The sequence below is a fragment of the Solenopsis invicta genome, chromosome 15 (genome assembly GCF_016802725.1).
Source record: "Solenopsis invicta isolate M01_SB chromosome 15, UNIL_Sinv_3.0, whole genome shotgun sequence".
In the NCBI taxonomy this organism is placed as follows: domain Eukaryota; kingdom Metazoa; phylum Arthropoda; class Insecta; order Hymenoptera; family Formicidae; genus Solenopsis; species Solenopsis invicta.
The window spans coordinates 8872427-8898649 of NC_052678.1; the positions used below are offsets into that span (position 1 = coordinate 8872427).

General features: G+C 43.6%; 2 protein-coding genes across 19 annotated transcripts in view; one reads left to right on the forward strand and one right to left on the reverse strand.

Moving 5' to 3' along the window:
• LOC105197151 (growth factor receptor-bound protein 14) overlaps positions 1–1321 on the reverse strand; it is a 273307-nt gene extending 271986 nt beyond the window's left edge. For both annotated transcript variants that reach the window (XM_026135790.2, XM_039458098.1), the window contains exon 1: positions 792–1321. The gene's annotated coding sequence lies outside the window, so the exon portion shown is untranslated. The remainder of the gene's footprint in view (positions 1–791) is intronic.
• The window catches only part of LOC105194313 (SET and MYND domain-containing protein 4), a 123185-nt gene that overhangs the window by 73094 nt on the left and 23868 nt on the right, over positions 1–26223 (forward strand). For 3 of the 17 annotated variants that reach the window (XM_039458093.1, XM_039458096.1, XM_039458095.1), the window contains one exon: positions 13339–13483. The exons of 9 other annotated variants lie outside the window; for them this stretch is intronic. In XM_039458093.1, the coding sequence (XP_039314027.1) occupies positions 13407–13483 (77 nt within the window). In that variant the 5' untranslated portion in view covers positions 13339–13406. Of the gene's footprint in view, positions 1–9821; positions 12513–13338; positions 13484–26223 lie in introns of those variants that run through there. 5 more of the 17 variants (XR_003268794.2, XM_026135780.2, XM_039458086.1 and 2 more) reach the window with 4 other exon arrangements.

Genomic DNA, 26223 nt, shown 5'->3' on the forward strand with positions numbered 1-26223 from the left:
AGAGCTCTCGTGCCGGTAATCTCGCTGGCAAACAGCCCTTTACGGATCGCGGCCGTTAGTTTACGACAATCCTAATCGAGCGAACGAACGTACGAATGAACGGGCGGACTGGTAATCCTGTCGAACGAGCGCGGACGAACTTAAACTCTCCGGAAATTTAACTTATCGTTATGTTGACACGAACGCCGCGCAGGATGGAACGAGGAGGAAGAACGGGGTCGTCGGCGTGGTGCTGATCGCTCCCGTCCGACGAAGATTCTGTTCTCGGGTAAAACGGCGTGTGTCCTGGATGGAAAGTTTCGGGGAGGAATCCCGCGCGTTTTCCGCTTTCCCTCCCCCTCGCCGCCGTTAACGACCTGAAAACCGCCAAGATATATGGCGAGCTCGCATATCAACGTGGAAGAATGCCCGCGCGCAGTCCAGGGAGATAGTCGAAAGTGGAAAAGGTCGTGCGGAGTCAGACGGCGGGCGGTGGCGACGGCGGCGGGGAGAATCTACGGCGGCTTCCTAGCAGCCGTAACCACTCGGCTCGCCTCCCACAGGATCGAAATATAATCGCGTCAATTCTCTCTCTCTCTCTCTCTGCTCCACCCCGTTCTTCTCCTTTTCGTCTCTCTTTAAATTCTAACACAACTGTTGTCATATCATATCGTATCCCGCATGATGCACGCGTATCGCCGACCCGTCTCTCAAGCTCGCGCTAGCAAATTACGTCACCGTGCGAAGTGCACGATTATAAGGAGAGCAGATTTACGTTACGCTTTTTCCTCCCCCTCTTACGTGACACTCACTCGTCTTCTCGTGGTCCTCTCCTCTGCGGCTCGCCGCGATCCAGGGGATTCGTTTCCGCGCCCTCGTGCTTCTCACTGCCCGGCCCGTACTCCTCAACTGCTCGACTTGCAACGAGAGAGTCGCGTAGAGATCGCTTCCCAACACACTTCACCCACTTATTTTTCTATCTTCTCCGCGCATATACGTATCAATCTACACTCGGATCGTCGTCACGCTGGTGGTTATCGTCGTGCGACGCGCGTCTCTCCTCGTCGCGGAACTGTGTCATCTTTCTCTCCGGTCGCCACGCACTTCCGATCGTGTTTCGAACCGAACCAGGAGACGGTACCAGGACTGCGTGTGGTGGTACGCCGCGAAACGTCGTCACGACACGTGGCACACCGCGGTCGCTTTTTTTTCCTCTCTCTCTCTCTCTCTCTCTCCTCTCTTAATCCTCCGAGGTTGTTGTGTGTACGGAGACCGGCATGATCTCCCGTTACCTCGTACAAGCAACCGCACGATCCTGACGGGCCGAGGTCGCGTCGCCTACTGCGAGACGGCGGCGCGAGGCGTCTCGCAGCCGCCCGTCACCGTCCGCATACGCCCGAGCCGGCGTGCTGCGTGACGTCGCGACGCCCACGCAAGATCGGGCGGGATGCGCGCGCGAGCCCGCGTGATCAGTCGCGATCTTGCGCGCTCCGCAATCTCCAGCTGACTAGCGATTGGATGGTGGCAAGAACAGAGAGCGAGAGAGATAGAGACGGTAATACAACAATTGACGATCGTTCGTGATCGTCGTGAGAAAGTCTTTCTATTTCCATTTTGATTAGAACAAGATCGAGCGAGTTAACGTTGTTTGCTTTCGCGAATTCGTGTACGGTATTAAGCAAATTACGAGCGTAATTTGGGACTTTTATTTTGAAATTATACAATAACACGAATAATTGACGATTAACAATTATACGGATGATCAAAAATAAACTATTGGATATGAATGTAAACATAAAAGATGAAGAAGATACGTAAACAAATAAATAAGAAATGTGAAATTTATATTGTTGATCATATTAGAAACTGGTCGCTTGAAAAAAAATTATATATATAAATGTATCGAGTACTGGTTTTTAAAGATATGCACGAATCTCCGAAATGACGCAACGTTATATCGCGCCGTCATTTTTTGTCGCATTGGCCGTCGCGCGCACGACGGAGCGCGGCGAGCGATACATTATTTCGCGACGGATTACGGACGTAGGCGTTAATTATTAATCGTCAATTGCAATTAGCGCCACAGTTGCAACGTATCCCGATCGATAACGCGCGCGCCTCAGAATACATCACGCGCGCGGCTCGTAATTTTATTTCATACCTACGTCGATGGAATTATAATCTACGTGAAATGACACGCGTGTTGTATATATACATCTCTCTCTCTCTTTTTCTCTTTCTCTCTCTTCCTCTCTTCTGCTTTCGACGGTCTCCGTGGAGCAAAACGCGCGAAATATGTAGATGCGACTCGACGAATGAATCTCGTTGCAGGCAACCGTCGGAGAATCGCGCGAAACACTGGTAATTCTACGGCACCATTAATAATTCGTCGTGGTGCCGTCATACGGAACTTCAGATACGGTGATGTTCCCGCTAGAGAAAATTCAGGGGATTCGTTAATCAAATTTTGCGGCGACCGGAGGATCCGGAGGCGACATCGTGAAACATTTATATGTATCACCGCTATTACCTCAGGGAATATGCAGAGACCTCTTTTTTTCTTTTTTTTTTTTTTAAAAGGGGGAGGACAAGAGGAGAATAAAGACTGTCTTAACACGCCGTTAAGATAATTGCGAAAGTGAACTTTAAATATTTACAATAACGAAATCCACGTTACGGCTCAAGTGCTCGAGTCATGCAGTATATATAGTAAAGAAATGTATATGAACGGGTCGTTTTGCGAAATTACACGAGTCCACATTTCTATGAAAATCAGTCGCCAGTATTATATCAAGGCAACGGCTCCATTTCCTGCTCAAATAACATTATTTCGAGTATTCCCTGTGCGTTTCGTGAGCAAGTACGTCGAATCTAAGAGCTATTAAGTTAGATATACATCGAGCGAATGAACGAATAGAGAACGAGCGTACTTTTTGGTACGCGTACCAAGAAGAAAATAAATAACATCAACAATTACGAATAACCAAACTTTCGCAATTTTTTAAAGTATATTTTTTTTCTTTTGTTATTCATTGGCTGGCGCTAACTTATCTTTAAATGGATAAGATGAAAAAATACATGTGAAATCGAAAGAAGAAACAAACGTCATAGTCGATAAATTAAGACCGAATCTTAAATGTTGTAAATAAAATATCCGCAACTTTGCGTTCGAATCTGCATCTTAATTTCGCGTCGCACAATATATCGCGCGTTCCGTTTGCTTGTAGAAATGCACGCAAACGAGCGTGCGTTTGCAGTCAACAGTGAGCCCTGAGTTGCACGACGTGACGGCGTGACATCCACCTTCTAATTAGGTGGATTGCGTGGAAGCTTGGATCCGTGTGTCCCCGCGAGCGGAACGGATTATCGATCTCGCACGCGGTGGATATAATAGCGACTCGCCGCCTTATGTCGTTCGAGAAAGACGGTGCGCGATAGTTTCTCGCGGCGGCAGCAGCAGCAGCAGCAGCAGCAGCAGCAGTAGCAACCCCCATGCACCACCACCATCACCGCCGCCGCCGCCGCCGCCTGCCGCCACCGCCGCCGCCGCCGCCGCCGCCGCCGCCCAGGTCCCGCAACGCCACTTTAGCCGGGGCGAACTTCCATAACTTCGTTCGTCGGATAGAATTGAGTTTCTGCGGCTCGAGATAAACGACCGATGCGAAGCGTCTAGCCCGGGATATTATTTTAAACGTCATTGACTCTCGATAAGGAGGCTAACACTTAGACCCCGTAGCTCTCTTGTCCATTTCGCGCCTCTTTCTCTTCTCGTCCACCGCGCCAACGAGAGATAAAAGAAGAGCGAACTCTCGTTAACTCGTAAAGCGTTTGCGTGAATTCGACTTCAAAACACGTATATGTTTACGTAATTAATCCACAATTGGTAAATATTGAATTGGTGGAGCGTTTAGAAATCGTGCTTGCAAATTTTTGCCAAGCAAACGACATTTCTCCGTATCACAACTTTCAGTTTAACAATCACGCGTAGTCGACTGGACCGGGGAATCGCGTCCAAAGAGACGCACATTGAACTATTCGTATCTGCAAAGTCTCTTGCTAAAGAGAGCGAAACACGGTAAAGTCGAAAGACATTCCGCAAAACATTTTTACTCGCCGTTTTCCGCGCGTAAGAGGATTAAATTAAAATGCTAACATCGAGAAATCGCTTTCATCTTTATGAGATTGCCCGGCGTGCGCTTTGCAAGCAAAAGGGGAAAGTGCGGAGGCGGAGTAGGGAGGGGGGAGAGAGAGAGAGAAGGAAAATACAACGTGGACGCTGTCAGGGCGGTCGTATTAGCAAAGAGAGAATCGATCGATCGAATTATCTCGCTAAATCTACGAGCAGAGAGAACCGATACGCGCGCGGCTCTCGTTGAAGATTTCTACGTCACGAATGCAATCGGGACCCATCCCGCGCCTAATTGACTTCGTTAACGCAACCGATCGCAGAGCGAGAGAGAGAGAGAGAGAGAGAGAGAGAGAGAGAGGGAGAGACATAGAGACAGAGATAAAGATAGAGAAAGGAGGGGAAACAAGGAGACAGAGAGAGAGAGAGAGAAACACACTTTGTAACTTGCGCCGACAATTGATGACGGTTCATCGTACATTCAATGTCATTATCGGTCGGTCTCGTGTAATGAATTCCCTGTGCCGAACGTGATAAACGATTACCGATCTTCGGCGAAACGCAGCGGCACGGACCTGCGTGGACGAACGAACGAACGGACGGACGGACGGACGGACGGGCGGATAGATGGACAGACGGACGAGCGGGCGCACGCAAATAAACGCCGTAATTAACCGGCTTACAATTAGGCTTACGACGACAAACACGCGCGTAAACTGCGCAGTCCACGGCGCGGTCGCGCGGCGAACCACCTGATGATTCGGCAAGATTTCCGCGGGTAATCGCGTCATGGACGATTGCATTCCGCGGCCGCGGCTATACTTTACTCTCGTTCACGTCGGGGCGTGGGTGAGGAGAGGGAGCGGGATGAAAAATCGTTCGCATAATGCCCCGTATTTCCATTAAACGCGAATAAATATGTTGAGCGCGCGAGAGGAGAGCCAAACAATCGATAGACGGATGGAGATATTTTCTCTGCTCTGGGAATTAAATTCCTCTAAGTCTAGCAATGGGAAGTATAAATAAGATTCGAGTAACTTTTATCTCGCTTTTTTCCTCCTTTCTATCTCACCCTCTGTCAGCAACGAGGGCGGCTGAATTTATGTGGAAATAAAGCATTCGTGCAATACATTAGATACAGAAGATCAATAATCGTGAGGAATGAGGGTTACTGCTTCGTCGCCTTTCAAAAATCGATTTTCGTCTTCGAGGAGGCGGGATGGCTAGTGCGTTTTCTTCTCATTTGCGTAAAGTGCTTTCCGCGAGCGTATCCGGCGCATTATACATCGCGAAAAGCGGTCCCTCAGGGGCCGTTCACGATAATTTATTGCGCGGTTTTCAGCATAAACTAGTTTGCAGAGACGCGACGGTTTCAGTACGGAGCTGCCCACGGATAGCCCGGATTACATATGGACGCTGCAAGATCGCCGTCTGGAACCCTGAAAACCTCTGCTATCGTACTGCAGACCATAGTATAATTTGACCATAGCATGACAAGATGATTTTACTGCTTCCCTACGTAAAGTTTTTGTATTTTTGGCGTTTCATCGCAAGAACTTTTTTTCAGAACGTATGAACAATCTTTTAATTCTTTGGAAAAAGATGGAAAATCAAAACTCTGTTAATTATAATTTGTTATTTATTGTGATTATTATTTATTCTACATTTGTAAATGAATAAAATTATTATTATTTTTTTTTATTAAAATACCTAAAAGCTAGATCCTGATCTAAAAATAATTTTGTTTGTTGGACCACCAAAATAATTATGAAGAACGTTCAAACATGCTGAGATGTGCTACAAAAAACTTTGACGTTCTAATAATTAGTTTGATCGCCACACTAATTACTTTAATAGTCGAACAAAAATAACAAAATTATTTTTAGAGTTGAATTTTTAGATAGGTTTTATAATTATTATTTATTCTCTCATGCATACACATATCTCGCTATTGACTTCTTAAAGTTTCCCTCAATTAAGAGATAAAACGAATAAACTTGCGCGGAGGAATTAAAAATCGCGGAACGTTGCGATACAACGTATTTAAACATGGCTTAAGATAGAATGTAGATTAGAGTATAAAGAAGTGGATGCATGCCTGCAGTTTTCTTCGTACATTATAGCATAATTTATCGCATTTTTCGAGCTCGTTGACTTATCATCAAATGTTGCGAAAGAAGCTTGACGGGTTCTCCGGCTGGCTCGCGATGAGATTGATGACTGCGCGCTGACGCACTAGAAACTCTCTGAAGAAAGAATCCGCAGCTTATCGAAAGACACAAAGAACAAAAATTCGCGGCTCGCAAGAAGCCGCGACGAAAAAGAATCCGCTTGCGCACGACGAGTTTTACAGAAGCGAGCGCCTCCTCTCGTTACACGAACGCCCTGGTCACGTTCAGTCGAGGAGGTCGTGTGAGCTAGTGTAACACCGGCGAATATGATATCAGTCGATCGTCCCCGGCTGTGTGACGGTAAATTGATAAAAAGAGATTGCGAAAGAGAGACGCGAGAGTGCTCTTTATGAGAGCGATAAAAGAGCGCTGACGGGACGCTGAGAGTCATTAAAACGCCTTCATCTTATTAAATGTGAAAAAATTACATAAAAGTTCCGATAATGCCGTCTCACGTGTTCTGCTATCTCTAAATAATTACGATACAAGAATACTTATAATCAAATAAAATGAATAAGAATGTTGGAAAATTTCTTGTTAATCATGTTATGGTTAACAAAATAATAATGTGTCTAATCCATCTAATCCATTTCTTCGAAACTCACGCGACACGTAGATAGATTTACAAATGTTTTTTTCCGTTCTTTTTTTTCCAAAGAGTGCTTATCTGGCAATATTACGGTATTTTTAACGCCCAACGATGCAACACATTTTCACTCGGTGTCGTGTGTTTAGAGATCGTATTGCATGTGTCACAAAAGACGATTAATATGTAATACGCCGACATAAGCGGGAATCGATCCTACAATTCTTCACGTGAAAGCAATCAGACTGAAAATCTACGCTGATAAAGATTGACTCAGCTCGGATTGACTCAGCTCGCTGGAATACCGATAATATTGTCAACTAGTCGTCGACGCGATTGTTGTTCGACGAGTGAAATTTTTGTATCGGAGTATCTTCCATTGCGTTTTGCACAATATGTTCGTAGGTGGTATTGATACGCATGGCAGACGTAAGCTGGACTACAACGTAAATTGAGACATGCAGGCAATTGTAAATGCAGATTCCGCGACGAATCCCGGTATTTCTTCGCGGTAATCATATGCCGCTGCTTCCGGAAATACACCTGTTCCGCTCCTAATCAGCAAGAACGCTTCACTAAATACGGTTTAAACTTTGGTCTCTAGTTGCCCTGCCGGCCGGCCGTGCGAAATTTGCATTTAATGACAGTAGTCAGCGGCGGCAGGACGTGCGGAGGCGAGGCGAGGTGTTTGGCCGAAGAGGGTGCGATGGTAATTTCGCGCCCTTATGGCTTACGATTAAAAGAGGCGAGTACACACATGGGGGAAATTAATTTGAATAACCAAAGTAAGAACTAGCAAGGTTCATTAAAAAAAAGAAGTTTGCGCCCGGTAATGTACGTGAAGGGCGAGAAGGGAGAAAAGGGGTCTCTTTCCCTCGCGGCGCAAACCCCGCGACATTTTTTTGTTTTCCTTTTTTTTGCAGACAGCCGCACGAAGGCGGTCGCCGCAGCGTGTTGGAAAGAAAGTCGATAAAAATACCATTAAGATCCCCCGGCGAATATTCCGCCGGCATTATTGTGCAATTTGCTCGAATTACGCGAATCAGCCGCGTCTTTCTGCCCCAACACGCGAAATGGCTTGCCTTACCCGGCAAAAAAAGAGGAACGCCATTTAGCGTCCGTACGAATTAAACGGCCGCCGGGAACTTAACTACGAATTACGGCGGGGCTTCGTTTCGGCGCACGTATCGCACGCGAACGTCCTGTTTAACGCGTGATTACGGTATCGCCGTTATCTCGTAGTTGAGTACGGTGCGCTGGCTAACAGATGTATCAATTATTAGCGACTAGCGGAGCGGCCGGATAAATCTACCGAACGTTTCTCCTGGAGTTTCATAGAGCTTGCGGGAGAGGATTCGAGACCAATAAAGCTGCCAGCGTTTTGCTTTACCACTGCCGCGATAACTTCCCATCTTGGCTCATAAATCGACCCGATTATCGTGAGCCCTCGACAAGATATGCCGTCGGCGAGCGTTTCCTTGTTTTCTACCGGAAAAAAAAACACGCACGAGAAACGACCGCGTTGCACGAAAATAGAGAGAGAGGTGTTTAAAAAAAAAAGTGATTGCCCGCAGAATTTAATACCTCTCGCGGTCCGTTCGAACCTCTTGGTGAAAAGGAACTTTTATCTTACGATTAAAAGGGGGAAAGTAAAGAGATCGTGACGTGGGCGAGGACATTTTTCTTAACTCAATAAGCTCGTTTGACAATTGATTAGATTAGCAGCGGCACATCGCCGTTTAGCACGCGACGCTGTTCCTCGCGTTTGTCGCTCAGCAATCGGTTTCCGTGGAAGAAACGAAAACCGCCGGTCGCATTCCTTTGCGAAACGGAAGGAAATTGAATCAAAGAATTTGAAAATTACAAAGTAACGCGGGGGATGGAAGTGATAAAATCTTGAATATAATAATTTAATGCGAGCGCGCCAGTGGCATCCCACCCAGTGGAGAATTTTTACCACTACTCTGTAATGGTGGAGGGAGGAGGAGAGAAAGGGAGCGAAAGAATCTTGCGACGACAATGCTGAAAAATTCATACGCTCCGGAGAAGAATATGAGCGGGATTGCGAATAGATAAGGCGGGCACCTGACACGCATATGACAACTAACGGGGCATACGTGGTCGGACGTTAAATCGATACAACTGCCGACGGTCCTCCGGGAATTTCATATGACGTTACCGCGCGAAAGGTTCCATTTACTCCAAGAAGTCAAGTGTCGATATTTCATCAGAGCAGCAGCATCGATACTTTACGTTTTCAAGGATAGTGACCGTCGGTGCGGCGCGATGTACAAATTCTCTCGGGCCGGATGACCCGACGGGACTTTACGGACGTCGTTTTATAAACGTGTTCGAAATACTTTAATCTAAGGAGGATGTAATGAGAAGTTACGAAGGAACTAATTGAGAAATTATATGGAGTGTCTCTTAAATTTAAAAATTTTCTAAATGTCGAAATTCTCCGGAATTACAAATTTCAAGCTTGAAAAAAGATTTTATAGAGATATTAAATTTTCAGAAGCACAAAAAAATTTCAAATAAATAGTGCGATACTGTGATGATCTAATTGAAAAAAAAACACAAGACAAAAAAAACAGTAATTTACAGTTACAATTACGTGAATAGTTACAAGTAAATAGTTGCACAGTAAGTTCAGAGGAAAATTCGGGGAACTGAGATTTACCGGCGAGACGATGTCGGATCTAGCTCACCATTAAGTGGCCGAGGGGAAAGTCACGTAAGAACGTCTTGCACACGGGAACTCGAAGATTTCGCTCGGCGCACAATAGCAAAAAGTCGCAAGGTGCGGAAACTCCGAAAGAGCAGGGAACGTCACGGTACGACTTTATTACACGGCTAGTTCGATTTACGAGTTACTCGAATCCAGGTATTTTCTCCCGCGAGCAGGTGAGGTCGTCGGGGAGAGGCGGGGAGGGAGATCAAGAACGTTCGGCGATAAATTTTCTTGGGCTATAATGGGGCTCTATGGTGGTGGAACGGACAGTGACGGGGGTGGATATCGGTGGTAGGATTTCTGCGTCGACTCAAGAGGCGACGCTGAGGTAAGACCGCACGGAACGACGACGGTGAAAAAAGGAGGCGAGGTGGAGGCGAGAGGATCAGACGACGTCGGGATCGAGAATGTCGTTATCGACGAGACATTTTTCGTGGCGTTTCACGACTACTTAACGTTTGCGATCGGACGAAGCCAGAGGACTCTGCGATGAGGAGCGAGTGCCTTTCGCAAGTCGTTTACGATCGAAATAGAACGTGTCTAAAATTATTTCTCTAGCTGTTCTAGACACGGCGAAAGAGAAGAGAAAGAGAGAGAGAGAGAGAGAGAGAGAGAGAGAGAGAGAGAGTAAAAGTGGAAAGGGAGTTTCCGTTCTTAAAGATGTTCTGTCCTCGTCTCTTTCGACATATATACGCACATATATTTGTCTCTTCCTTTCGTCCGCATTCTAGCGGCGTCTTCAGTCTAATACCGGTCTTCCGTCCTAATACCTCGTTCGTGTCTATAAAGTAAACCCCTCATAAAGCATCGAGCCGGCGCGAGAGACGTGAGGAATCTCCGAGTACTGCGGTTTTTGCGGTGAATGAGAGTGGTCGAGGATCTTTAAAGTTTTACTCGCCGGGTGAAGGAAGAGGAGGACGACGGGCCGCCGGTAATCCGTTTCAGTCATTCCGTATGCACTCGGGTGTCCCTCGGCCGCGGTGGTAGTGATGGTGATGGTGGTAGTGGTGGTGGTGGTGACGGTGGTGCTCCAAAACTGCGAACCGGTGAAGAGGGAATCAGAAAGAAATCGGGATGCAAGCTCAGAATGGTTGAAGAGGCGAAGTGAAAAGTTTGCGTAGAAGGCAGTCAAACGAGCCGTTCAAGCGAACTTTACTTAAGCGTTTATGGCAATGGACGGTATCTAAAGTGGGAATTAAAACCGATGCGATCTCGACGAGCGAAGATTTCGATGCTACGGACATAGAAAAACGTGTACCGCCCATCAATTTTCACGAGCGTGTGTTCGAATTCTAATTCGTGGCGCGATCGTATTCATAAATATGTATTTAAGATAATTTGGATGTTAATTTTGTCGCGTGAACGAAAACAAGCGTAAATAGAAGTAAATAACAAAGGAATCGGAAAGAATACGGCATTCATCCGATATTCCAGCGGCGGCCAATTTGCGAAGGAGGACTCGCCCGGCGAAGGAAGTCCTTTTAAATTCGGGTCTCGGCTGCTTCTTGATAGAGAATCCCCGAGTGGCTATTTCTCACGGGCGAATAGAGTCGTTTAATTCCGCGGATTCGAGACGAGAGAATAGGAATCTGCCCGCGCGTCCGGTTTTCGGCCTTTTATGATTCAGTACGGCGGAATGACTTTTCTCGGACTCGCGCGTATCTAGCGTTTTTTTTTTGCGGACGAAATCAACCTGTGTGCGAAATTATATTCATTACGGACAGATTTAATAATATTTTCGCCAGAAAAAATATCTGCACCAAGCTCCTCATACATATATTCCGGTCGTTGCTCCCGGCGAATTGCGTCATCTAACTGCTTCTTCTTCTAATCCCCGAGAGTTCGCAAAACGGAGTTTCACGCGCGCGTTCGACGGCAGATACAAAATACCGAAACAACTTCTGTAATATTCAAAAGGATCAGTCGGGAGGTGCAACATCGAGTGTAACGAGGCGGACTTCTAGTCGGTACATTGACAGCTGCAGCGCGTAAAGAAGCTGAGAGATGCAGAAGGAAATTGATTGTATTCCAGAGAAATTCATCTCTCTCTCTCTCTCTCTCTCTCTCTCTCTCTCTTTCTTCTCCGAAAGTAAAAATATGCAAGATTTAATTAAAACATAATTAGCTGAAAGTATTACGAAAACTGGGATACCGAATAAGAACGTAATAACTGGGAGGCAAATTAAGATAAAAATCTTAAAAGATAAATTCCCATCTCTCGCGTACCAAAAAGACAGACTAAACGGGAGTAATAAGTAGCAGAAAATATATAAAACTGTATATATTACATAAAAGCGTATCTTAAAATAGAATAGAAAATGGAGGGAAAGAGGGAGTCGGCTAATGCAAGCGACGCAATCGTAACAAACTAAGTGGATACACTAATCTGCGATATAAAAACGGACGGGCCGTATTTCAGCCCGTCTAAAGGCGATTCGCTCGCATACAGAGAATCTCGTTAACGGAGCACGGGTGAAGTACGGAGGAGAAGGAAGAACGCGGTACAAAGGGCTTTCACGGGACGCGGCACGCCGGGCGTCCCTCCGTGCGCAAGAATGCAGGATCAGGATGAATTTTACAGGACCCTCTGCTCGTCGGAGACGCTGCGCTCCGGCAAGAGGGGATTCTTCCACGATTTCAGCGAGTACGTGATGCAAACCGCGGGCGATACCTGGACGTCGGGGACGTTCGGCCGGATCGATGACGACGAGGGACGGCTGAGGGCGGTCTTCGCCGACGCGAAAGTAAAAGACGTCGTGACCGACACGCTTGCAAAGGTGAAACCCCTTTTCAGGGACAAGGATGCGGAGATCTCTAGGCGTAGGCGACTCGAAGGATACCAGCTCGCTGCCGTCGGCAAGCGTGACAAGGCCCTTTTGCTCTTCAGTCAGGCTGTCCTGCGCGCACCTCAACCAGGTCACTATAAATTCAGCAAAATATTATCCCAAACAATTATAATTTAGATTTCGTTACGGTTATATTAATATATTGTTTATGCTTTTCTTTATTTCGAAATTCTGTATGGACAATAGATATATCACTGTCCTGCAATTCATTCGGATAAATTTACGTTTTATTATATGAATTATCTATCTACAAATGCGCTAAATTGATGCTATTAAATTATTAGGTGTGATTATTAAGACGGACACTAACCAATGATTATTGAATTTATGCTTACTTTGCGCTAATATAAAATAATACTTTTATTATTCCAATAATTAGGACGCGAATGTTTAATGAATTCATATAATTATTATTTACTACAAATATAATGTAATTGCTATTTATTTGATTTAATTATTAATTGCTAATTAATTTAGATTTATATTAAAGCGATGATTTGTGCCGGGGAATGAAAAGTTATTTGTCGACGTAACTATGTTACGTATGAACGCCATCCGATTCTTTCTCACAGCAAATAAATATTTTAATATTTCTATGAATATTTCTAATGTGCGCGTAGGTCTAAAATAGGTCTAAAATATGCGTCGACGGGTCGATCGCGTATGCTTTGGCTTAGCGCCAAATCCGCACAACAAGTGGAATAAATACTTGAATCTTACTCACCGCACATCCTGGCGGCATACGTCAATTGGTCGAAAGTTCGGTTTTCATGGCTTCATTGGCTTTGTGTCGATAAACCGTTCGCGTTCGCGGTAATCGGTAATCGATGAGCGTGGTTCCAGACCAAGCAGCAATATTTTCCCAAATCACACGGTATCGACAATATCTGTCTTAGGTAGAAACAAGACGGTTGATCAGGGTCTATCGTTGCCCCTGGCACTGCTGGGAAGAGCCGAGACCTTTATGGCCCTCAAAGAGTACCATTTCGCGCTGGAGGATCTGCGACTGGCCGCCGACCACGATTTGCCGGACCAACCGAAGTAAGCATTCTCGTCTCGATTCGCGAAATCTCGATTTTAAAAATGAAAAAAGAGACATTGTATTCATCGTAGTAACAATAGAAACGAGCGTAAAAATCCGCAGCTGTATGTGGAGATAAAAAAACGGCAAAGTGGCTGACTGTACAAATTTAGTATTTACAACTAAGCAGATTTTATGATATGATATATTAAAAGAAATTGTATCTGGAAGCAATTATAATTACTTTTCAATATAATTTACTATCAAATCTGTTTAGTTGAAATGTTGAACTTTCGAAGTCAGCCATAGCGTCACTGTCTTTTTTTTCGTGTAGCGAACTGTACATACAATCTATTTTAAATCGTCGGAAAAGAACTCGATCTCGAAATCATGTTCCAAAACAGCATGAGACACTCTAAGATCCCATTGATTCCTGAACATCAGTTTCGGGCTGAAAGCGCGATCTTGTCGAATTTCACAGGCGGGTACTGTGAATTCATAAATTCCACCCTCTTTCATTGCCGCATGTTTTTCGGTTACCGTCCACAATTTTCCCGAGTCATAACTTCTCCTGGACGCACATACGAATGTAATCACGGGTGTATCTGTACTTGGGGGATGCACACACTCGCCTGGGTCTCCACCGGAGGCTTCGAGCCCGATATAATGCTGCGCGGGGTGAGGCGGAATATGCGCTCGCGTGCACTTCCTAAAATATTCAGAAGGGATGGGCACTTGCCGGGTCGGACGGCGGCCGCTGCCGAACGAAACTAGACTCTGGTTTTAGCCTACCCTCTCTGCGGTGCCGTCGCTGGCTTCCCGCTAGGTTAACCTCGTGAAACTAGCCGTACGACTAGACGAAGTGGCCTTTGAGTAGACGAACAATAAACATTTAATGCGGCGCTTTTGAGAGCGGCATTAACCCTTCGGCTGCCAAGACCGATGAGACGGATTAAGCGCGGCGAACGAGCCTTGAATTTTTTAACGCCATTATCTTTACGCGAAAAGTGTGTTATTTAAAAAGGAGATTTTGTTTCGCGCGACAGAGAAATCCCGGTGCACCGTTCGCTCGACGTTTCGACAAAGATAATTGCCGATCCGCTTCGGGAGATAGAAATGAGCGCGCGGAGATCGCGCCAAAAGGAACCTAAAATTATCCTCGTCATCGTACATTTGTTCCCGATACTTTAACTATCGCTTTTGCGATGCAGAAAGGTTAACGTATGTACGAAGTTTGCATGACGCATGGGACACATGACACATTTCATCTGCACTTTTATTTTGCTAAAAAAATCCGGAATTCCTGGTAAAGAGAGAAAGGGAAAGGGGAAACTGAATGAGACTCGCGCGATCCATCATTTATTTAGTGAAACCGGACCAAATTTGAAAAATGAATGTTTCCTGTAACAAACACGGGCGATCTTCCAACTCATTACCTTACTTTCCAAATCGAAAGGAATACGGGATGACTGACCAATCGTTTCGATCAAGTGTGTGGACTACCCACTACGTGACATATGTTTGATACTGATGCTGATTAAACCGCCATTATGCATCGGAGGAAAATGTTATAAAATCCCTCAGGACGATATAATAACGGAGGTAATTTGCTCTGCGTTCGATCAACTGAATTAACAGTATGTGTCATAATACCGTTATTACAAAAAGAATCTGTTAAATTTTCGAAAAAGGATCTATAGGTGTAGGCGGGCATTTAATAAAAATTTGTTTTTAACATTTTTAAAAAATTTCTTTGTATTCTTGCGCGATCTTTTAATGAAAAAATTTATAAATAGCAGAAAAAAATAAATTTATTAAATTAAAATAACATGCTTGTAAAACAGACGTGGATGTATATAAAAGTAATTTTAGCAAAAAAAAAATTGAAAAGCCAAACATTCTGTGGGGATTATTAAAAAAAAAATAATTCTGCAAGGTTTGCAAAAATTTTATTACACAACTAAACTTTGAAATGAGAATTTAAATTGTTCGCGTATTGTTTCGTCGTGATTGTATTACACTCTGATGTTACCTGAATTTTCAGAAATTTCGTGTACAATCTCGCTTTAACGATCCGCATTCTCCGGTTTATCGACGCAGACAGACATAGTTATCATTGCATCAATCGCGAGTAGACGCGAGTGAGCCGCGCTCATCGCTTGGTCGGTGGTCGGTGGACGTACTGCAAAATCGATAATATAAACACTGTGCAAGCCGCGGGCGAGCGGGCGTAGTAGCTGTTCTGTCAATTAAAATCGCAGCTGAATTAATGACGGATAAATGCGGACATGACGGATTACGCAAAATGGATTTTATTCGGCCCGCGCCACCCGTTATCCGTCCCGTGCCACAAACGGCGTTATATTCGGGGGAAGAGGAGAATGGTCGAGGGGGAGGGGAGGGGGATGTTCTAATTATAATTGCTACAATTATCGATGAGCGTCACGCGGAATTCTCAAACGCGGGCGAATCATTAGAAACTCGAGGCGCAAATGTACGCGTAACGAGCACGGCGGTGGATATTATCATTTTCAGCGATTACGTGTTTTACGATCGTTCTAAAAATTTGTATGAATAACATGATGCGCGCATATGTATGTGTGTGTGTGCAGGGAAAACGCGTGTTATAACGACAGAAATTATCGGACTTTTCCCGCTGAGAACTCCCTGGATCTGGTTGTAAAACGATGCGCTCTCTCTCTCTCTCTCTCTCTCTCTCTCACCTTCTCTCACCCTCTCTTTTTCTCTCTCCAGCGTGAAATACGCAGATTTTTGCGAATGCTTTCGCAAACAAAACAAATGATATTTTGCAGAGGGAAAGGACGCCGCGTTGCGAAATAATGTTCGCGGGATGACACTCGAGAAAACACGTTTGCTTTATCACGGAATAATAGTCAGCGTATTTTGCGCGAGTGTAATTGCAAGGGGTAGAGGGAGGGGGGGATATTTCGCGAAAACAAAGGGGGAGAGAGAGAGAGAGAGAGAAGAGAAGGGTGGAGTTCCTTCCACGGTTCCGCATCAAATTCCATTTTATAGCCATTTTCGTGTCTCGCGTTTTTATTCGAACGTCATAGTTAAGAATTGCGGGAAGGAGAGCTGAAGTTAAAGCGAAAAAAGGGAGCTCCTCACGGACGGAATGCACCGTGCTGAATTTAAATCGAGCAAAGCGATGCGTAAGACAATTTATCTTTCCCCATCGAAGATACAAATGCTCAGCGGCGGAATATTTCCCTGTCGAACACGGGAACCTTTTAAAATGATTTTTGATGAACAAGAAAATGATCCTTGCGCAATTGCTAGAGTGACATTCACGCCGTCTTCGTCATTATCGCGATCATTCGATATTGGGATATCAAAATGAACGATAAATTTCGAGGAAGATCAGATTAATGTGCGGAGTAAGTTAACGCGATCGCCAGCTGAGATAAAGTCGTTGAAAGAGCGTCGTCGCGAGTACTTGAAAAATATTCCCAGACCTCGTAATTCTGTTTTCCGACACTTAATGGCCGAGAAATGCGCCGGCCGGAATGCGTACTCGGCGAGCCGAGGGGGAGAAGGATAGAGATCGGCGAGATACGAGATCGAGCCATCAGCGAGAGATAGTGCTTCCTCGTCGGGGTCGCGCGCGCGAAATTAGATCTGGCCCGATTTCCGCGGAGGCAATCCGCGGATAAATCGTAGATACGAGCCATCGGTCGCAACGAACCCAGCTTTTTTCCCGGGGATATCCTGACCGAAGCGCGCGCGCTTTCGTTCCCGCTCTCCCGCTCTCCCGCTCTCCCGGCGAAAAAAGAGACGGATGTTGAACACGATTGGGATAGAAGAACAGCCAGGCGAGGAAATCTCGTACGTTTGCCCGTCAGTTCGGCAAGAAGGATTGCTCCTCGAGCCGGCCTGCACGTTCCTGCAACGGCTTTGATCCAGATTGCGGCAGCTTTCGGGGGGGATAAGCGACATAGGACGACGCGACGCGATTATCGGGATAAACATGCACGCGGGAAAACTTGGAGCAATGTTTCGCATGATGTACGAGCGATAAATTTCGTCCGCCGCTCGTGTCAAACGTGACGTAATTTATTATCACGTAATTTTATCTGATATTTTTAACTTGAAAAATGTATGCTGGCGTTCTCAGAAAGTAACGTCTCATTTTTTGTGCGGCTAGTCCAGTTTTTCAATGTGGAAAAAGATTAAAGAGAATGGCTCAAATTTATTTGCATATCTGTATGCAATTAATACTTTTAGAGAAGTTTATTGCTAAAGATATCTCTGCAAGAGTCGATGCATACGCAACGTCGTTTCGCGATTTTTCCGAAACGACGATAATCATCCATGTGAACGTCGTACTTCTATCCAAGAGAACTAATCTCTTATTTTGACTTTTTGTAAATTATATAAATTAAAAGTGCTCCGGTTTTATTATTCCTCCGACGGACGAAACAGGCTGAGAGCTTTGATCGTAGACAATGCAGAAGAGAGATTTAATTATCGAAATAAAGAGAGGGCGAGTGGGGCCGAGAGGAGAGAAGCTCGAGGAACGCTTTCGTGCTCGAAATGACGGAAAGATTCTCTCTCATCACCGTTACGAGGATACAATTTATTAAGCGAGCGGTTAAAGCGTAAAAACGCATTTCTAGATTTATCGTCTGAGTATTACGAAATAAAATAATGCTCGTATACGGCATCACACTGTTATACCGCACGGCTCACGATATCCGAGGTAGCCGTGTTGAATTAATGCAACGAGGGTAGCACTTGGCTCTATCGTTCGACCCTTAACCCCTGGGTAACCTTTAATCCCTCCACAAAAGCTTTAAATCCGTTGGATGTCTCGGAACTTGCGAATCGCGATTCGTGTCGCGGAGAGATCGGTCGACAATGGCGATCTTTATCTATCTGGGGATAAGCTTCGCAATCGAAAGAACGAGGCGTTAAATCATCGTTTACTGACTTGCTCGTATATTCTGTTGAATACGTTACTTATGGGCAATAATGTTACAGGTATTTTATACAATTTAAGAAACACGTCCGAAGGTACATGTAAAATAGTAGAGAATAGTAGTGCTTACGCGAGATGAACAGTTTTCCTAAAGTATCTAGAAATTTAACTGGTTACAGATCTGAAAATAAGTTTGTTAGACCATTAAAATAATTGGAACGCTCAAGCTGGTTGTTAGAATGTCAAAACTTTTTGCAGCATTGTTCGTGATGCTTAAGCATCCTTCGTAGCTATTCCAACAAAATTATTTTCAGATCTGTGTGTACTTAAATTTTTAGAATAATTTTACTGCAACATTTAAAAGTTCAGCTACAAGTAGATACAGATTAAAAAATAATTTTATGTGCCATCAAAATAATTATGTACGCTTAAGCCTAATAATGTTACTGCAAACATTTTTGACAATCTAACAAGTTAAACATCCGATACAATTTTTTAAAATGGTTCATGGTAATTATTTTCAGATGTGTATTTCAGCAAAATTGTTCTTTTCGCGTATCAATAAAATTGGGAAAATCTATGCAGTTTAATTACTCTCGAAGATTGAAAATAGAAGTGTACGTAGCATTGATCATTGAATATATTACTAAAGAAGTTAGAAATTGAAAAAAGAAATGAGATATCAATAGATTTGTCACTTACAAGACATTTTTGAGTAAAATCAGTCAAAGAAAATTTTTTTTAATAACGCGCTTTTTTAAGACGCTTTTTTAAGACTTTTTTAAAGACGCGGCCACCTAGATGATTAAGCACCAAGATTCGTTGCGACCGAAAAATGTGGTATTTTTTCTCATTTCTTGTGTAAATAGTGATTTGTCATCCGCAAAACTTTTCCAAAAGAAGCGGAAATAAAGCATGAATCTTACGTTAACTAAAGGTGCAATTTTACATCGGAAAAGCCGCACATACGTCAGGCTGAACGCATCAGAGAGTGGACGACTACGGAAAATCGATTATACGGCGGACGCTGCAAAACATTTCCCAAGGCACGACCCGACAAGAAGATCCCCTTGTGGCAAGTAAGATGACGCGTCGCGTTTTCCGGCAAAAAGCGGAAACTCTGCGGGTGTCGGCGCAGTCCCGCAAGAGTGGATTAGCCGTCGATGCGAGTCCGAGAGCAAAGAAAGAGAGAGATAGAGAGAGAGAGAAACCGAGAATACCTTTGGCCAGGCTAATTAATGAAGTAATCGACGTAACCCCCGACTCTGCTTAGTCACGGCTGTGAAGTGATCTTGTTTCGACGTTGCCTACGCGGTTAGACTACTGTCTAGCGCCCTTACCGCATCCAAATGACTTGGCATTATGCCGTCTGTTGATCAGACAGTAGTCCGCAATTAACAAGTTCACGGTGACGTAGGTTCGATTTACGTCTAGTACATAGGGCGTACAGAAACGTAATAATATCGAATAATAACGTGAAACTCATGAAAAGCGTCATTTCCTTTACAGGATCGCATTGGAATGATTTAGAGAGAGAAAGAGACTGCTTTTTTTAAAGAGAAAAAAAACTGGACAAAAAATGCAAGATTTTTTCTTGTTTTCTGTTTTATCGATACCAGCTACTGTATCAACGTTTCATGTCTATTTTGTGAGTCTTCTCGCGCAGCATATGACACTCCCCCTCCCTCCCCCCCGTGTACGCGAGAATGCGTCGAGCGATATTCCGCGCGAGGTTGTTCCTCGTTATCGCGCCCATTGTTATGGCATTAGCATTGTTATATAATTGTTATGGAGAAGAGATTATATTCCCGCAGCGTAACGTGTATCGTCCAGTGGATGCGCGCGCGTCGGAACTTCGACGCGCGATATAACAAAATGGGGGATCGGTTGGCCGATATATCATCCGCGTAACGAAGAATAATTGGATACGCCGTAATTAATGGCGCGCGCCCGCCTGCATTTCGAAGATCTTCGTGCCGCATCGGCACGCTGCGATCGCAAAGAGCGGGGAGAAAATCCAGGAAGGTTGCGGCCCCGCAACTCTCTGTTTGCCGGCTGCAGCCGGACCACAGAGAAAATAGCTGCCGGATCGACCATATTTCTGTCCGAGCGTAACGCTGGAAAGAGAAACGTCGCGCTCGTATAAACGTTACCTGCCTCGGGCTGGATTATTTTTGCGGGCTGCGTTTCGACATCGATACCGTAGGGGAGGCATCGAGCGATTCGACGCAAATAATTTTCTCTGAGAGTCCTCTCAAAGAGCGATTTGTACCGATTCAGCGACTATACAGGATGTCTCACAAAAAAACAAAACTGGTACGCTCAGGCGATATATCTTTGAAATGTCGAAGGAAGGTAATAACGAAAATAACGCGCCTAATCCAACTTTTGCGAGGGTATCCAACTCGATTTTCTACAGTATTTTAAAATCTGTGATTTAATGGAATATTCAATCTTCCTCTGCAAAAGGAATTTATACAACGCTATTGCTTTTATAAGTATCTAAATTCCTACACAGAAAAAAGGAACATTCTTGTTTTCAGAATATCTTTATTTTCGCGATATTTTGTTAAATACTAAAATATTATATAACCTTAAACAGACATTATTTGCTTATGTGAAGAAATTTTGTATAGTCTCATCAAGAAAAATATATTCGATATTTATTAATATTATGAGTTGAAAGAAAAAATATTGGATAGAAAAAAATAACATCTTTAAACCAAGGACTATAATTTTTCACTACTATTGTCAAAACGATATTGTGCTCTTTAGATTATGATATTAAAATAAAAATATAATATTTTGATGAAATTTAAGATTATTAAATTTTTTGAAGAAGATTAAATTACATATAAGCAATGTTATCATTGTTTTATTCAATATTTTTTATTTATATATGAAATAATGAATGTTAAATTGAATATATTAGTTTTAATTTGATACTGATGTTTGATACTTTTTTTTGTGTACTCTTGCTATTATTAGAGCTCAAGATGAGTAATCAGATACTTTTATTAGCTTTTATTAGCTGATCTGATATTAGAGATGTATTTTCGCGTATTTCCAATTTTAGACCGTCATTTCTGGTTCATCAGTTCTATATAGTTATCTAAATAGAACAAAGGATACCAGAGATATCTCTTCGTATTTCAAGAGCATTTCAGCATTGAACTTACGTTTCCATTGCGCGACCGACGTATCCAGTTCTCATCTTATCTCGAGTATACATGGGAGATGAATACGTTCTGCGTATCAGATAAATACGCTTTATAATCAGACGCCCACATAAAGCGCCGAATACGCGTGGTGGATGAACGACGTGTCCCTTGCAACCTCAATTACAATGCCAGTCCCGTGTACATTACCCATATATAGCTACGTAAAATATTTTCAGAAAGATAGTTCAATCCCCCCCTTTTCCCGACTCTCCGCGACACGACTGGCGTATCTCACTTACCTAAATGAACGTATACATGGCAGCTTGTAGCCGGTCTTCCACGGAGACACGGCTTCTTATGAAAATATTTTATTCCGCAATTTTGCCTCATATTTTTTCATGAGGGATCACTTTCCTTGCGTTTATACTTCGCGTTCATACAATTCTCGTCGTGCACTCCATACAAATGGAGATACTTTAGGGAATATAGAATTTTATATTTTATTGCTTAATTATCATTTAACCGCTCGCATTTTTCTGATAAACCGACTAATTAACGGATATCTCAATTAATTGACCCTTAATTAACACTGTTGCTTTAAACCGTAAATATGAAAAAATATAATTTAATCCAAGCTGATAGTAATTAATTGTTTGAGTACCGGCCACAAGAAATGATAATATGAAAAAAAAAACTCCTTTTATTTCCGGTGACATTTAATTATATGATAAGAGGGAAAGGCGGCGTTATCGGCGCCGTCACGATTAATCTTACGAGAATACTATGCTCTTCGGATGCGTGACGATGTCGCAACATCGCCGGGGTACATTAAAATTCAAAGCTCTGTCGTTATTTGCAGGCAGCGAACGTTTTTGACGTCCTGTGCGTACCCGAAGTCGACGAGCGACAACGTAAAGTCACTTTGCCAACTTTGAGAATTTTTACTAGAGCGTCCGTTAATATTCAATACGTCCCGCGTGGAGGCCTTCGAGAAACGCTCCATAAATCCGCTAATGACGAAACTCGTACGAGACGGAGCCAATCGAAAGTCCGTTCAAACAGACGTCGCTTACTCGTTTTTTAATTAGACGAATTCTCATCTTTACACTCGCGCGCTCAATTTTTTAAATAAAAATTTCCCCTTTGCTTCCCTTCGTCTGCAACACTTTGCAACTTGTTACTTATCCATTACTCTTTTCTTTTTCTCAAAAGCTACGACGAAACTAATCTCAAACGCGATCGATACGCTCGATATCGAGAGCCGTCGCGTCTTTCAGAGCGTAAAATAACGCCTCCGTGAAAAAGTCATCTCAATTAGCCTTAAGGGCTTCTTGACGGAACTTGCGATTAGAGTTTAAATGGCCATAGGACCACAAGATACACACACACACACACACACACACACAGAATATGTATATACATGTATTTATATGTAATGCCCAGCAATCTGGTCTTGCGGACAAAGTGTACCGCTTAAACGAACTACCCACTACTGGCTTACCGCGAGTCACGGTAAGAAATTTAATATCCGCGTGCAGAAGGATTATTTAAAGTGCCCGCTGGCTATGCTATCGGTAAAAAGTTTTTGAAGTAAACCATACTTTCCCCCGTGCTTTTCTGACGTCGGCCAGGATTGCTCACCTCGCTCGCAGTTCTGCTAACCGTCCCTACTCGTCTGACAAGTCTCTCAAGAATAACGTCGAAGTTATGTACGGAGTTATTTGCGAAATTTATTAATTATTTATTAATCCTTCGCCGATGAAACGAAATCACTTTTACGCGAATGCGGAAGAAATGAATTATATAACGAATATTACAAATAAAAATCATAATGAATATAATGGAATAACAGTAAAACAGTATTTAAAGATTTATTTGTTATTTCTTTACACGAAAAGCCGAAAAAAGTTCGTAGTTTGATCGGAACGTTAAGCGAAATCAAATATGTCGAATGAGATTATGCGGGATTGTCTGTCACTTGCCACTGTCTCGAGAATGCCATTACGTCTACGGTGATGAAGCCATTACGGTGAGGCAAGTACATGTCGGGAGTATTTTTCTATCGACGCGAAGCGTCTTTGGGAGCGTCGACGAGCTGGGCGCCGCCGAGGAGACGATGAGTTCCAATCGATTGCCACTTGTCATTCGCATATTCGTAGCTGTTCCACTCATCCGCCGAACAAAGCGTGTGCCTAACGTGTGTACGTGTGGAGGACGATGCAAAAAAATGGAATGGAAAAAGAGTGGAGGGAATCAATAAAAGCATTTACTCTACCTTCAAAAGAACGGATGGAAGAAAGAGAGAAAGATAGAGAGTGGAGAAGGGTGGAGGTAATGAACAAGAAGAGCTGAAGAGAGCCAGAGAGAGAGAGAGAGAGACCAAACACCAGGACATAGGGACGCAGGAAAAGGGGGAACAAGAGCACGAACGCGCCGGCCCGGTTTGATTTCGCCCCGGATGGGTTCGCAATAACAGTGCAAATTATTATTCCGCTCTCGTCCATGTCGATCGATATGTCGCTCCGGATCTATATATTGCGTGGCTATGATCTGGAAACCGACACTGCCGACCTTCCCTACCGAGTAACCCGCGGAATTAACCCAGGCAAAGCAGGACAGGGAGGTGGGAGACGATGAAGAGACCAAAGTGAGAGAAAGAGAGAGGGAAGAAAGGAGGGAGAAGAGATGGAGGATAAAAAGAGAGAAATTTTCAAAGAGTGTTCATGGAGCAGAAAAATATCGACAGATCGCACACATGCATACGTATGTGCGCACACACGACGTTGCTTTTAATAACCGATAATATTTAACGTGGACCGAATTCAATTTGTAGGAAAAACAGAGGTACGCTGTTTCCTCCGTCGCGGGATTCGATCGTCGACGATCGATTTTGCGGCGGCCGCATAAAACGCGAAACGTACGCGCGTCCTTTTCTCTCTCTCACCGGCGCGGGCGTAGAAAAATTCTGCCTTACCTCTCTTTCTCTGAAATAGGTACGCCGAAATATCGGCGTATTACTTTGCCGCGCGCTGAAACGAGCCCAAGAAGATCGGGATGCACTCCGATCTGCCGTTTCGACGGTTTTCCGTAAGGAGATCGTAGCTTGAGATAACACAAGGTAGAACGTTTCAAGCTCAGGTCTTTTGAAAATCCAGAGATTTTCAGGAAGAAATCAGGCTTTAGAGGGAGTGCAAATAAAATAGCGATATCTCATTGCTGATACAATTTCATTTTAATTAAATTCTGCAAGCCTGTCCGCAGAAATTTACATGGAAAGAACGGTTTACTGAAGTATATCCAAAATTTGGTTGCAGATCTGAAAATAATTTTGTTAGATCGTACTTTAGCATCCTACATAAAGTGTAATAAAATGATTTTCAGATCTTTATCTACTTTCTAAATCAGGATTAGTATGTCATCCACCGAAAGGTAGTGAATAGTTTAGTTTCTATATTTATATCTATATCAATCAGTGCGTACATGCACCATCTTTCTCTGATAATACCCTGATTCCAATCTCAATGAGAATATCCACCTCTTAATCGAAATCACAGATGATTACAGTTACAAGTGTAGCACTATAAATCAGAATAAGATTTCATTGATTCAGATTTAGAAAATAATTTTTAGATACTTGAACAAAAAAGTCGTTCCTTTTGTGTACGATAATATTGAAATGTTATCGAGGTTTGTACTGATAATTAGTGGCTAAAAATGATATCCTTAGGAACTTACGCGTTGTAACAACGGAAAATCCGCACGGGCGGATAAATGATATCGCATCGCGTTGTGTATCAAAGGTAACGTGCGAATTTATACCGATACACCGCTATGCGGCACGGGGGATGAGTGACGCCCGTTCGGAGCGCTTTGGCGCTCGAAGCCAGAAAAATATTGAAAAATTGACGGACGCACGCTGCTACACGCGCCCGGGCTCTGTAGTGTTTAATAATGGATAATATTTGATACCAGATCCGCCCGTGGGCGCTCCACGCGAACAGCACCCTCCGGTGCCCATTCGTCAGCGCGATCCTGTATCAACTTGTCCCGCAAAATAGTTTTACAACAAAAATCCAAAATAATAGAATAACCCTTTCATGATCGGTTAAATCGCGTCTCTCTTTCTCTCTCTCTCTCTCTCTCTCTCTCTCTCTCTCTTTCTCTTACATCGAGCTTTGTTGATCGATATTATTTTCACTTGCGCGTTTGCCGCATATATTTCAATGTGTAATCTCTCGCGCATTCGCATCTCCTATATTTAAAAACTTTGAACGTGTCTAAATGTTTTAAAAGACTCTTTTTGTATGAATGAGAGTTGAATTTTAGAAGAGACAAATAGAGGAGAAAGAGAAGTTTCTAATGGGGAGCACGCAAGAACTGGAGCGGGATGGATGGAGCGTAATGAATTTCCAATAGTAAAATTGACAACTACCGGTTTTAAATTTTGCGTATATCGAGCGAGTATTACGCGAATATTTACTCTTTAATGATGTTATAATAGCAGTTAATTTTATTATTGCGAATTATGTTGTCCGATTCGCGTAACGACTTTGATTACTCCACTCGACTTGATATCATTGTCAGTGTTTTCCTCCGATATTTTCGCGAGCTTCCTAAATCAAATTATCGCGAAATAACGATTTCGCTAATTATCAGTAAT